General features: G+C 40.2%; 1 protein-coding gene across 1 annotated transcript; it reads right to left on the reverse strand.

Annotated features, from left to right (window-relative positions):
- Positions 1 to 676: 676 nt before the first annotated feature.
- man2b1 (mannosidase, alpha, class 2B, member 1) lies at positions 677 to 14,852 on the reverse strand. Its single transcript, XM_074688646.1, has 23 exons — positions 14,712 to 14,852; positions 14,360 to 14,462; positions 11,941 to 12,114; positions 11,662 to 11,855; positions 11,091 to 11,223; positions 10,811 to 10,956; positions 9,856 to 10,055; positions 9,644 to 9,764; positions 9,230 to 9,308; positions 8,929 to 9,038; positions 8,628 to 8,735; positions 8,238 to 8,354; positions 7,392 to 7,574; positions 6,897 to 6,994; positions 6,626 to 6,746; positions 6,259 to 6,377; positions 6,029 to 6,130; positions 5,642 to 5,729; positions 5,338 to 5,418; positions 4,467 to 4,691; positions 3,662 to 3,811; positions 3,221 to 3,323; positions 677 to 1,391 (listed from the first exon to the last, which is right to left on the reverse strand). Exons 1-23 carry the CDS (start codon positions 14,823 to 14,825, stop codon positions 1,288 to 1,290), a joined length of 2,973 nt encoding a protein of 990 aa, XP_074544747.1. The 5' UTR covers positions 14,826 to 14,852; the 3' UTR covers positions 677 to 1,287.
- Positions 14,853 to 15,168: the final 316 nt, after the last annotated feature.

The following is a 15,168-nucleotide window of genomic DNA, read 5'->3' on the forward strand; positions in this document are numbered from 1 at the left end:
GGAAAGCCTTCGATTTAGAGATCATAGATAATGTACGTGTTTAATATTTGCATCTAAAAATCCTGTAGTATGTGGAGCCGAGCAGGTACAGCATGTAATGTCACGTGTACCGGCACAAAGCCAATCAAGACACGAGCTGAAGAGGAAGTAAGAAATCTATCTGTAATACTTAAAATGACTTTACTCACCAACAACTCGTATTGTTATTCATACAGCCCATATCCCACAGTCTCCACAACCTTTTCCATGAGCCCATTTATTTTGTGTGGTTTTTTTAAATTCTAGAGTCTGAAAACAGACATCTTTGCTTTTTTCCCCATACGTCCATCATGTTTGTTTACACTGAAGTCACGTTTTACTTCGTGAGATTTGGAATATTGAGCGTGAAGAAGCTGAAGCTCTGCTGAAGAATCTGTGAGTATGTGGTGTCCTCTGAATGCACGCCACACACCGTAAGATCAGGAGAGAGAAATCTTGTGCGATCTGTCTTCTATCATCAAATGTGTGGTCTCTAAATGTGTGAAGTTTTGGAGAATCCTGTAATGTGTACCAGCCTTAATGCATCTTTGGTGCTGCTGTAACAGGCTGTGAAAACAAAAAGCCTCAGTGTGAATGTGTACGTGTTGCTGGAACATAAACATACACAACAGAAAGTTAATCAAACTTTAATATCAGCTGCTGGATAATCAATATAAAATCATTTTCAAATATTTACACTTATTGGCACAAATCAAGTCATACTGAAGTCATTACTTGTCCTGCGGTCTGCACAGGTTTAGGTGATTGGTGTATGTGCTTATAAAACCTTTAAGTTTAAGGGCTGTAAAATGTTCCAGGTCAGTTTTAAGGGTTGTATCAATGTCCTTGAAGTGCAAAAGGCAGCTTTAACATTCTGTACATAAAGAAGAAACTAGTGCAGGTTTTCTGTGTCACACTTCCCTTTGTTTTGTTGTCGTGTGGTCAACCACAAGAAAAGCTGAAACTGGTGAATTTCTTGATTCAGCAACGCTCCTGCCTACAAGTAGGGCAACCTAAACCTCAGATGTTTGTGGAAAACAGAGAGTTGATCTGATTTTGGGTGAAGGGTGGTGCTATCTGTCACCTAAACCCAGCCTCTTAATCTTAATCCTTTGCACGTTTTCTTGAGTGTTTGTACATTTACCGTGAATAGAAAATTCCTCATAAAATCAACAGGAGCCTTGGAGCTGATATTGCTCTGAATTGTGTTACTGATCTGAATAAAGATCCCTAGAGGGGAAAAGTGGAAAAATGGAGGAATGTGACTGGCTATCTGAGGCTGACTCTGAGCAGGAAAGTTCGGATCTCCATCGGCCTCAAGGTCACTTCCCATGGGGAGGGGTCTTCATATGTCTTCAGCAGAGGCCTCTCACCTGGAAACACACGTCACACAGGTCAATAAAACGGAGACAGACATTTTTTCCTGTTCTAAAAAAAATGTTTGGGCATATTGTCAGTTGCCGGTGTTACAACCCAGAATCCTTAATTTGTGTAACTTACAGAAAACTGAATAATTTAACTTGAACTTGATTTTACGTCAAACTAATATGACTCAAGTTTTGCAGTGGCTCTCTAAAAAGATCTCAGATCACAGAAAAAGTTGCATCATGCAGTTTTAGAGGTGATTTCTCTCATACTCTTGTTTTATCTGTCCAGTTGAACAAAACCCAATCACTTCTGTATTTTGTTTTTAATAATCACTCACTCAGGTCCATAACTGAGCAGAGGAAAAGGAGATCAATCACCTGATTAAATATGAGAAGTGGTGTGTCTTTCAGCCTTGTAAAAATGAGTCCTGATGAGCCGTAAAACACTCAACAGTTTATTCTTAAAGCCATGAGCCATAAAATGCATTTATGACTCATTATATTCCACTGACTGCTTGATTAGTCCCTGCAGGGAGATAGTCTTTAAAGTTAAGTTGTCTGTAATGGAGCGCTGATGAGCATGCTGGTAGAATTAAAAAAGCATCTGTAGATTCCTGTATTCTTACTCATCTCTTTGATCTGTATTTCAAACTAAACCAGGACAACCAGCAAAGAGCTTCATGAGCAGTGATGCATGACAACAAATCCACTTCCTCCAGAGAGCCGATTCTCTTCTAGCGTCTCTTTCTCCATCTAACTGTAGGAGAACAAATTTGCTTCCTGTGCCAAGTTGGTCAGCAAGAGAGTCAATAAGAGCATTTTGACTATAGAAACTTCCCCAAAAAGTTTGGGCAACTCTTTGTGTTAGCAGAAACCAGGGGCCAAACTTAGTTCTGGAGCAGTTCATCTTTCTAAAAAGTCCCTACTTTGGGGGTGGTAACTACCAGAGGTCCTGGTACTTCAGGGGGACAGGGCCTTTAATACTAAATGTTTCTAAATACCCCCGCTGAGGAGGTAATGTTTTTGGGAGAGTTTGTCTGTGAACTACACAACTCAAAAAGTAACAAACGGATCTTGATAAATTTTTCAAGAAATGTTCAAAATGGGATAAAGAAGAAGTGATTAAATTTTGGAGGTGACCCGGATCACCGTCTGGATCCAGGATTTTTTTTAAGGATTATTTATCATAGTGATATAGGGCCGTTTTCACCATATGTGTATATAACTCCAGGATAAATGGTCGGATTGCGTTGCAAAACAATACAAGACAAGATCACGATAATTTCTAAAAGATGCAAAAGTATGATCCAGATCCTGAAAATGTTCTGAACACAAAGATCAGGAATATGACATATGTACTGGGTCATCATAATTTTCAACACTGTTGGGTAACAAATTATTGTTCAAACCTGCAACTAACATGAAATTGGAGCAGACAGTCTGCTGAAAGGGAGTATAACATTAAAGTAGGACAAAAGTGTTGCATCATAATCACAATATGCTTGGTGGACGTCTGTGCTCTCCGAGTGCTTTTCTAGTTTGTAAAGTGCCCACGTGTCCACAATAACATAATCAAAGGAATCACAGCTGTGTGTACTAACTCCTCTGTATTTGTGTGTCAGCTCCTGGTGTCACAGATAGAACAGTGACCTTGATAACTAGCAAACTTCAGCTAAAATCTTAATATCTATTCACACTTATACCTGTATGAAGAACACTTGACCTCTTACTCAGAGCATATCTGTGCTCATTACATGTTTCTCTAACCCAACACGACGATAAAGCTCCTTAAAACTCCTGTAATGAGGGCAGTTTCAAGCACCATCCTCTCGTACCTGACTGTGGAGTCCAGTGGAAACGTTTCATCTCATCTTTCCACTGATTGGCTGAGAGGTTCAGTTCAGACACGCCCAAAACTTCCAGGGTGGAAAACAGTTTCTACAGAGAGCAAGACGGAGAAATATTTTTAAATTGTTCAAAGTCAAATCAACTTTCTCATTATACAGAGCAAATGCTTTTTTTTAACTTCATTTTTTAAATGGTTTGGTTACAACAGGAATGAAGTCAAATGCATTGTATTCACTGTTTTCTTTTTTCCCTTGAACATTTTTTGAAAATCTTCTTAAATCAAAATCATGAGGATACTTGTTTACAGCTTTCATTGGTTGCTGGATAATAAACAGGTTAATGAGTGGGGAGTGGGTTGTAACAGTAGATGAACTCTCCACATTCAGTTTTAAACACCAAGGTGTAAAGTCTGAGTTTGAATCACTGACCTGCAGGTTGACAGTGACTGGCTGAGAGCTGACTTTGCTCTCCCAGGTCTGGAACTGATGCTCGAGTCTCAGCAGCACCGAGTCTTTGTCCCACTGAGTCAATGTGAGCAAGTGCACAGCAGGGGGCAGCGCAGCTTGCAGCCCTGAGAACTACAGAGACAGACCGATCACATCACATTATTGTTACTTTATTCTACACAGGCTGCATACAAACACACCTGTTTGACTTCTAGGAAGTTCTACATGAACTAAGAGTTTCCTCTTTAATCCAATTCAGACTTTGAGACAACAGTGTGTATCACTGATTGTTAGTCCCACACAAACCTGTCAGTAAAGTGAAGCTAAAATCAACAAACACTTAGCCTGCTCTCCTGAGATTTATTAATGAGGACAACTTGTGAAAATGCAAATGTACAGAACAGGACAGAACTGGATTAATTACAAAAGAAAGCTCCAAAACAAAGACCTCGACAGGCAGAATACTGAGCTTTACAACAAATTAAAAATCTGTATTTTATTTATCTATAACTCTAAACCATTGACCAGTATTTTATCAATCAGGTAGGGGCTAAGACAACACAAGACCAGTGAAACCAAGCTTAACATTTTCACATTTGTTAGTCCTTTTTGGATTAATTTTGCCACTATCCTGGTTTTCAGTTCACAAAATGAAGAGATGAATTAAGATCGAACATAAAACGCACATAAATATTAAGTCCAACATTTGGCCAAAGGAACCACATTCATATTTCCATTACTGTCATTGGCTCCTTTGATAGTCATCCCACTGCTCCTGCTCACTCACCTCCAGTTTAGTGTTGGGGTGCAGATCCCCATCAGTAAATGTCAGCAGTGGCTGCAGTACCATTTCCTGGGCCAGGGGGCGGTGTGCATCAGACGCGCTGGGTGGGGGGTCGAGGGAGAGCAGCAGGCGCCCTCGGACCACCAGTCCCTCTGGGAAGATGTCAGAGGTCTCATTGAGAGGCTCGCCGACACCACGGACGTCATCGTACAGCAAACGGCGATGAAGCTGAGGAAGAAGAGGAGAGAAGGGGTCAGAGAGACTGAGTGTGGGGGTCGCAAATGTAAGTTGTATTTAAGTGAATAACAGCTTTTAAGAAGATTGGTCCAGGATTTTATAAAAGACAAAAACAACTTAACATCCCCCTCCTAAAGACCAAACCTTATTGAGGAAAACTCTTATTTTACAGGAGTGTTTTAAACACTGCCCTGATTGGTTACTTTATGTGTGATGATGTCACTTTGGTGTTTAAAATGGTAAATTCAGCTCCAACAGATTTTTATGCAACACTTGTCAAGAACACAAAGAATCAATCCAGGTTGTGGTGAACCAGCACATAGCACCAGGTTAAAAATACTGGTTTTGTCAATGAGGTCTGGCAGGTTTTTAGACGTTAATAGACTAAAATACCCTTTAAAGGCAAATTTACCTCTAATAGAAAGTGCATCAGCTGTGGGATTTCTTCTTACATGGGCAAAATGAACATTTTTCGAGGGCGTATGTTGATCAGACAGGCCATACCAAATGATTGCATCCCAATTGAAACCTTAACTTCAGCGGTTTGTGAAACTAGCTCCACATAAAAAAACCCTGTTTACAAAATGTTGGTTTTTAACATTTAACATCCTAAAGATGTTAAGCTGTGTGTTCTCACCATGATCTCCAGAGAACCGTTCTGGATGCTTCCTCCTCCTTGAGAGCGATCTGTCACCACAGTGAGTTGGTCCTTATCATCCTAAAATCACACACACACATGCAAACACAGAGTCAGAAGAGTGGAAGCTGAGAGGTCAGAAATGAAAAACAGCAAGATTAATTAGGGTGATCTTCTTAAATACCAGACAGAAAAAGATTAAACAAAAACATGGTGGTTTGTATTAGTTTTAAAAACTTCTTCAGGCTCTGTCTTTAAAATCTCCTTGATAATGAATTAGTCTGGAAAAAGCTTTAAAACGAACCTTGATGAAAGCGCGCGAGTTAATGGGGTAGTAGTTTCCAGCGATGGGCTCTGACTGCTTCAGGTTCCAAGTTGGTCGGAAATCTTTCCTTTGGGACAAATAAAAAGAAATGCATGTCTGAGGATCCTTATGATAAAAAAATACTTCAATACAGCACTCGACCAATTCTATTTAAATGTATATCCTTAGATAAGATCCACATCCTCACATACAGTTCAGTCATTTATCTACTCCAGCCCTTCATGCTCTGTGGATTGCATAAATACAACTTTTACATTTGATCCATCCTTTTTTGAATTTTCCGGGCAATGAAATAAAAAATGTTGGTAACATTTTGTAAGTCTGTAAGCTTTTCATGTTTATTTCCTAAAAAAACATTGATCTTACTTTCTCTGCAGCACCTCTCTGCCGTTAGAATCAGTGTAGAAATATTCATTCGTTTGGATGCTGGTGTCAAGACGAGTGATCACCTCCTTCCCAAGGTCATCACTAAAGGAAAGGAGAGTAAGAGATGGATGAAGTAGTCTATTTAGCTTTTACTCTGCACTGAAAGCAATTTAAATGCAAAGAAAATTAAAACCAAAACACATATAATTTATTGACGTGTACAAACTTACTCGATGGGCAGTGGCCCAATGGTCCACTCCAGCTCCAGAGCTTTGCTCTCGCTGTAGAGACGAACCACCTGAGACACCCAGGGAGAGAACCACTGCCTCACTTCCTGCACAAGAGGAGTCTGAAAGAAAGAAAACACACAAAGAATACCACTTTAACATCTTCCTGAAACTAAACAGATGTCAGAATTAAACAGACTCTAATTCAGGTGTGTACATATCCATGGTGATGTTGACCAGTGGTAAGAAAAGAATTTCTGATGTCGATTTCTTTGCTTTTTGGTGCAAGATGTGATCATTTTGTTGTCTTAAATTAAGAAATCAGTGTCAAAGAGATAATCGGGATCCACTGTGGTTTCATAAATGCTACCTGAATGGTCTCTATCTTGGCTGTCTTGCTGATGATGAAAGGTGTGGAGGAGTTTGGTCTGAAGATGTAGGCACCTGAGGGTTGGTTGCTGTCTGAGTTGTTACCGTCACTGGCGTTGTACCTGAAACACCAAACACAAAGATTCAAAACAAACTGTTTAAACAGAGGTAGACAAAAGTTTGCCATCTGAAGTTAGATTTACACCCAACAAGTCATCTGAAGGGGTGTGTATGTGTGGGTGTGTGTGTGATTCTGCCATGGAGACACTCACCAGTAAAAATTTTGTGTCAGCTTGATGCTTTGTTTGGTCTCCAGGTTACTAAGACTGCTCAAGAGGCCCGTGTCAGGGTCAAAGGTCACTTGTAAGAACTGGAGGACACAGAAACATAAATTCAAAATATCCAAGTCATTTGCTAAAATGTATAAAGTGCACACAGGACGAGCCCTTTGAGAGCATCTTTACTTTTATGCTTTTAAAATAATTGTTTAAATAAATTCTTTATCAAGTAGTCAAATATATTTAATCAAACTGAGTTACTAAGTGCATTACATTTTTCTTTCTTCCCTTTTTTTTGCAATGTTCTGATTTAATAGCTCTGAAAAATAAAATCAGTCAAATCCACCAGATCAACTTCAAAAAAATTTCTCTTAATCCTTTTTCTTCTCACTTTTGATTGTGACTTTGGTTTTATGAGTTTTGTTGAGGTTTTGTGTTCCACTTTTTTTTTTTCACACAGCAGGTGTCTAAGAGTTCTCAGGTAAAGACCTTGTTCTGGATAGCTGTGGGGGCGTCCTGCTGTGTGGGGGCAGGTGGAGGTCCATCCTGAAGCAGGGCCACAGAGTAGGTGGTGAAGCCCAGAGGAGGAGCCTGAACCTGGAACACCAGCTCGTTGACAGCGAAGCCTCGGTTTCTCCTCACATCTCGAGTGGCGGCAGACACTGGAACCACCTGGAGCACGCACACAGAGGCGTTAGAAGTTTTTTATGATCTGCCATGTTTGTTACATACTTCACTCGTGTTTGTGGTTATTTCTGAACTCTGGGCTACAGGTAGAAAACAGGTAGAATCTAAATCAGTTGATGCGTCACTGGAACAAATTTACAGTCATGCCTACCTCCCAAAGAAACACCATTAATTTAATGCTGGTTGCTTGGATATGCTTGCAGAATACATCCTCCAAACAAGAGCGCAAAAGGCAATAAAACTCATGCAGGATCAGTCATAAAGCTTGGAGTCCATAAATGTTCACGGACTGACAGTGCAGTTTGCCCTCTTGTGGCCAAAATAAGTTCTGCAGCAAAAGAAGTGAGGATGAAAAAAACCTGTCCTATCTGTCAATATTTTCTACCTCGACAGGTTTTAAATCATTTTATGGGAGCTAAATAATGCCTCTATGGCAACTTTTTTTCCCCACTTATTCTAAAGTCGAAAGTCCAACTGATTCATGAAACAAATCTCCAGATATTCGCTTTCGCTGGCCTCTTAAGTCTAATTAAGACTAACTTTTGAAAAAAGAAACATGCTACTGTCAGAGCTAAAAAGTTCAACTCCTCATTAAACAGTGAGATTCTTAAAAGCAGAATTGGGGATCATGCAGAAATTCACACTGACCTGGGAGTCCACAGATTTGCCGTTAGCATCTGATACGGCGTATGCTGATCCATTCACTGGCAGCCTGACAGGCCATGTGACCGGGCGGGCAAGAGGGTTGTACACATTGACAGAGAACTGAAAGAGCACAACAGACACAGAGATGAGCATCACATAGAGTTATACTGTAAAAAAATACAATTCTGTTCAACTTTTATGCACTTGTTTGGTTGCTGTGGGCTTCATAAAGTGAGGGGGCCAAAGTCATGAAAATAATGGTGGTGCTGTACATTTTTCTGGGTCTGGGTTTATTTATGGGATCAAAATAAGAAACAGTGCAAAGGAAACATAATTCTAGTCAGAAAAATCAACAAGTAAATTTGTGAGTGTGTGTAAGTGTGTGTGTGTCACCTTTTTGCTGGACTCGGACAGAGGACACACACTGATGTTGAGGTTGTCGCAGTAGATTCGTTCCGCTGAGGAGCCGCTCAGAGTAGCGAGACTGTTGCTGACCAACACCTGAGGGAAGAAAAGGAAGAGCTTTATGTGCTGCAGACACTTACCATTACAAGTCCCAAATTTCAGCACCAAATCTCTTAGAAATACTAATACAGTTTAGGTTCCTGGGTTAAGAGAGATTTTTTCATACTGCGACCACAACAGTTTTAATGTGAGATCTAAAGAAATTAATGTTGTGTGAAATGAGAAGTACCTGACAATGCTGCCAGCCCCCTGCGAGCCTCCTGGCGTAGTCATTTGCTACATGTTGTTTCTCTGTACCTGACACAGCGTCATGGTGCTGAGCCACAGCCATGGCTTTCTCTGAGAATTAGACATAAACAGAAACATGTCCGATATTCAGTTTATGCAAACTTTCAGGTTGTATCATGATTACAGAGTTGTGTAAAAAGTTGTTTCTAGCTCTTGTATCACTGGAAAAACAGAGAGTTCCAGGCAGAGGCTGATAAATGCTGAAATGAGACTTTTCACAGTTCAAGATGACCAAATCTTACTCATAGTCTGGCTGTCTCCGTTACCAAACGGCCCATTCCTGGAGACTGGACCACCGAGCACCTCCAACTGGTTACAAATCTGACAACAAACAGCTGCACGGTTAAAAAAAGTCTGCATTTTAAAAACCAGAGGGCAGTAAGTTTATACCAATCACAGTCATAAAACAGTTAATACAGATATGTGTGGTGTCTGAGGTTGAGCAGGACCACTAATTTCATCAACTCTGCGTGTGCGGTCAATGTGAAAACCTTCCATTCCTTGTTATCAAAACAGAATCAAATTTTACAAAGTTGACACAACAATGTAGATTATGAATCTCTGCTCATGGATGAGTAAACTGAGCGTACACATGAACACATGGCTCTTTTCCCCTCTCAGGTGACACCACAAGACCCTGTGCAACTCCAAATTACCTGGAGGTTACCGTTGCTGACTCTTTCGTAACGTTTCAGTGCTGGTCGGCTGGTAAAGTACCCGGTCCAGTAGTCATGAGCGTCGTCTGCATAGGGGAAAAAATCATCCGTCTTCAAAGCCCTGTGTCAATAGTTAGAGAGTTTCACCATTAAGTGTACAACAAGGAAACGTCACCAAGCAAAACGTCCTGTTCATGTCGAGTTCACAGTACCAGGTGAGGTTTGCTTTGTTCAGCTCCTGCAGGTAGCAGGACGGGGTCGAGTAGAGCAAGTTGACTTTGATGCCGTTGGCCTGCTGGGCGTTGACGTAGTGGATGAGCTTGTCCAGGTTTTTGTACCACAGGTTGGCGTTCTCATACTGGAAGTCTGAGCCCATGGTCATGATGATGTGATTGGTCTTATACACCATGGACTGAAGGGCAAAAGGAAGAAGAGAATAAATAAAAAAACAAAAGTTATTGTACCTTTACATAAAGTCATTTCATTCAAAACTGGAACCCTATTCTATGGTTTCATTCTCATTAAATGCATTTATATTGAGACACACTGGTCAAATGTGGTCATCATACTTTCCTTTAGAAAGAACAATACTTTCCTATATTTGAAACATGGATATTCATTCAAACCTCCATTCTTGAAAAAGACATTGAAGTCATCATCATTTTCAATGTTGTTGAGAACACAGACATTTTATGAACAACACAGCTAAAGCAGTTACAAATGCAGAAGGATCATTTAAAACTGTTACAGTAATAGGAACAGTGATCAGTAATCAAGATCTTAAACTCTGTAAGAGAGGGAAAGGCTGTTGTCTTAAGAGTTTGTTAGAGTGTGTTATAGTGGATATAAAGTAATACTGCTGAATGTCTGTACTAAACAAGTGCAAATTTTCAACCCCCTCTTTATTAATTTCTTGTAGAAGTCCCTGAACTAGTCCGTTAACTAAATAAAGCAATTTCTATCAAGAAAACAGCAAAAGGTCTTAACAAGAGGATCAGGGTCTATGAACCAGTCAACTCAACCCCTTTGTTAAGACCCCAGTAGCTAAGCTATCAACTGATCCATACAAGGTCAATTTTTCCACACAGTTCTGATTATTTGAACAAAGTGCTTTCCAAACGTTAATGCTGCTGTAAATGCACTCTACATTTAAATATTGTGTCTAACCTGACTGCCTGCGATGGCAAGAAATCGATTGACCACATCGTCGACATTATAGTCCTCCAGGTCAGGGTCGTCTCTGATTGGTGCATCGTTGCAGGACTGATCCCAGCAGAAGCCCTCAGGTGGGTTGTACCCATTGGGAAGGATCCCTTCATTACATAAAAGAAAGGAGTCTCATATGTTGGTTTTAGCCAGTGGGAAGAGTTTTCTGTGTAAAATTTAAGTGACATGAATTTTGAATAAGAGAAGTCCTGGCTTTATGATATATGAGACTTTTTGTTACCAGTGAAGAGGTCTGCCACAGGGGGTGTGAGGCTGTCAGAGGCCCTCCACAAGAGCTCCTGCTCCTTATCTAACATCCTGCGGCCTCGATCCTCGTAGTCCACACGACCAAAGAAGAAGCCATCGTACCCCATCTAGGAAAACAACACAGAAAACACATAGTTCAAGCTCAGAAATGAGACTTCACACTTCTCTATGCCTCACATTTTGGAAATTGTCACCTTGTTGTGGGAATAAGGAGATTCTACCACCGTTTGGTCTACTAAAAGAAAATAAGCTACAACCAGCAGCCTGTGAGGAAGCTGAAGATCAAGAACAACTTCTTGTCTGGTTTTAGCACAAATTAGTAAAATCTTCCTTACTGGCCCTTTGACACTCATTCATTACCACTTTAGGTGTTCTCTGTCTGTTGCAGGAAAAAACTGAAAGGTTCCTCAAGGCCTGCAAAATACCTGTATTCATAGAAACACTATGCACCCTGCCAGGAATTAAACAGCACATGATTTAAAGTCACTTCAAACTACTTTCAAGAGAGTGGCACAAATCTTTAAATGTTGTGGATAATAAACTACCTGTGCAAACATGGAGGCGTGTTCACGTGCATGCCCAAAGGGGTCGATGTGCCAGGCAACACGAGGGCGACCGCAGGGCCCGAAAGTCTCGTTGAGGAACCTCAGGCCCATCGTCATCTGGTCAATAACAGCGCTGTAGTGGGTAGTAGCCTCATCGCTCATGCACCAGCCGCCATTCACAAACTCCAGACGACCTTGAGGACAGAATTGAGAGAAAAGGTCATTCAGGACAGAGAGTAAAACTCTTCCACTGTGAATGTATCGAGAGAGTTTGCATACCTTCATTAACAAGCTGTTTGACCGTCTGCTGCATGCTGGCACTCTGCTGCTTCCACCAGCGGTAGAAGAACGACGTCTCCACATAGATAAACCTCCGGTCTGGATTCTTCAACAGCTGATCCACCACAGAGTCCAAGATGTACTGCACGCCTGCATGTTGGATGTCGTTACGATCTACATACAGATACATAAAGACACACACAAGCAAAAAGCCAGATTTAGCTCATTGGCAAAAGCAGAAGAGCCTGGCACCAAGGGAACAGTAGCTCAGGGTTTGACTCACATCCATGTATGTTATTTTTCTTTTTTTTCTTTTTTTATCATATTTGGTTTGATTTTAATGAACTTTTAATAATTTCAAAAATGTGTCAAACTTTTTCACTATGTTTTAGTATTTAATACCTCAAAACACTGCCAAGCCTGTCTGGATGATTTGTTTTGGACCTCGAAACTCAAAACCATGGGGAACCTGTATGGCCTAGCGGTTGGGTCACGTGTCCCATGAGAGTGGCCCTCGAGTGGTGAGCCTTAGTTGGAATCAATACACTTTTGTATAAAACATAAAAACAGCTGATTGGTGGATATAAGTTTGCTTCCATATATAAAATAAAACATTATGCATGGATGTCAACACACAAAGATATTAAAACTCAAATAAGATTAAGAAGATATCCACATTAAAGAGGTTTACTTTTCAGTGGCCAATAATCATTAAAATTCAAAAACTGCATATTTTAGTTTTCTGGACTGAGTGTGAAATTTAGCAAATATTGCATTTTAAACCACTTTGAGATTGGCTCTAAACCTAAAGTGTATTGTGTGTATAAAACATTATATATATATAATTATTGCACTTCTGGTTAAAACTGCTGAACTTTTTTGATATCCTGACTTCTTAGGGTCGAGGTGCAGATGATCTCTGCTTACGTAACCTCATACAGGTCAGGAACACGTGGTGGTTCTCCATAAAACAAACACATGTGATGAAGAACCACACAGATGCTCATCACTAAATCATACTAAAACTATAAAAGTTTAATAACTGCACTTGAAACAGAAGGACCCTGACCGAAGTCATCTGACACAACATAAAACGGATGCTTTAAATCTGTTTTTATAGGAGAAAAATGTAGATTTGTGAAAATGCTATGCAACAACCTCTATAAAAGTTGTGTCATCTTTTGAAAGACGAACCCTGTGCATTGAAGTGATGAAATCCATCAAAAGGATTTTTTATTTCTTTAAAGTGATGCTTGCAGTGAATTTCAAATGATAGGGCACTGAGTTTTAGGACTTTGCTCCTTGCACAGAAAAAGCTGTCTCTGCAAAAATATGTTTTGCAGTACTTAACCTGAGGATTGTGACTTGAAGTTGCTCCTTTGTAACCCTTGTAATCTCTTTTGATTGTTTACAGAGAAGCTAAGCAGTTAGTCTTTAACATTTAAAACACAAGCCTTACGTAATGAAAATAAGCAGATGGTAAGATAAAAACATGTTCTCCATTGATTTCAAACTGGGGATTGTGCTGTTCAAGCAGCAGGTTGACAGGTCAAAATCAAATAATAAAATCCAGCACTACAAGACAGAATAAAACAATGATGGTAAATTAAACGAAAATGTCGTTGTTAGCGCCTCAGTGATGTTTTGTTTTGTTTTGTTTCCTGAATTTGCCATCAATTTAAGGAGGCAAAAGATTTATTTTGTTTATAATTGTAATAGTGACACTTTCTACTGGGTGGAGTCTTAGCTGGCGTGACTACAATACAGCTGCAATACAGCTATTTTGACAGCGTTAGTGTGCATGGTGTTAAGAGTCTGTATGGTTTAGATTTATCTGATTTTTGTTACATTTTTGTGCTGAGTCATTGGACAGCTATATGTGGTTATGCAACAAACAGTGGTTGGTTACCACGAGATGAGCATGTGTCCGAAACCACTTCCTCAATCATCCCTCTGTGGCTTTATTTTGGAGGAAACTGATGTTAAAATAGTAACTACAAAACAAACTTACACTACATTGAGTTTATACTGTAATGACCGTTAATTTTTAGCTTTACTGCCTTTGGGTTGATTTGTACACACATTTTAAATTCATTATCATTATTTTATCCTTCTCTGACACAAGAAAGTTTTGGTCTCCAGCCCATGTTTTGCAGTTTAATTACAACTTTTCAAATTACAGTCAGCTTGTTTTATCTTTTCATTTAACCACAAGAATTGTACGTCATCTTCTTTTCTTAAATTCTTTTGGTTTTGCTGACAAATATGAGACAATTACAGTGCGTTGGTTTTCTAAAACACACATTCACTTTCAGTTGCACTTTTGGTGATAACGGCACCGTACACACCAAGCTACAGACTTGTATGCGACAGGTGGAAAAAGTGTGAGGGCAATTTTGAGTGTCAATGTGTTACTGACCTCCGTAGTAATACTGGTCCACTGTCTTGAGCCAGCCAACATCATCGTGTGTGTGTGGGACCAGGTGGACGTTCAGCATGTCTGGTTTGGTAGCATGACATGACTGCGCACACACGAATACACAAAGAGACAGCTACAACACTGTGCCACTACATGTGATGTCGCTAATCAAAAGCACACCATAGGTAGAGAAATAAAACAGATAAAAAGAGGATTACATTCTGGTTTCTCAATCTGTCAAAGAGACTGCGCATCCATTAGGAAGTAGCTTTAGCCGAAACAGAGAAGCTAACTTATGACATTAAACAGATAAAATATATTTCTTAAGATATAAAATACAGAAATGTCTGACCTCATATCCGCAGGTAGAAGGCTGTCCTGTATTCTGGCCAAGGGGAAAACTCAAAACCCCGCTGAGGAGGAAGAGGAGAGGAACAGACAGCTGCAACAGATGCATCGCCGCCATGTTGGAAAGTGAGGTTTAATCATATGATCACTGTTTATGTTCGATGGAGTCACGTGACGGGATCTTCCACAACCCACAGCGGGGAAATTGTGCCCTTGGTTGAGTCTTTCAGGCAAAGCAAATGGGAAACCGCAGAAAATAAGGAAAGGCAGCATCTTGATGATTACCTTCTGAACCAGGCCCTGAGTCCCTACGGACTTCATTGACGTCACCAAGAAAGTGACTGAGTGCACGAGGCTGCAAGGGCTCAATGGGACAGCACTTTGTAATTCTCACATAACCTGCATGTCATCAAGTAGCTTCCCATTGAATAAGAGCTTTAACATTTTTAGTTGTACGAATC

Source organism: Halichoeres trimaculatus, unplaced genomic scaffold (genome assembly GCF_033239565.1).
Source record: "Halichoeres trimaculatus isolate MK-OKI-2021-1 unplaced genomic scaffold, fHalTri1.1 fHalTri1_scaffold_2, whole genome shotgun sequence".
Lineage (NCBI taxonomy): Eukaryota > Metazoa > Chordata > Actinopteri > Labriformes > Labridae > Halichoeres > Halichoeres trimaculatus.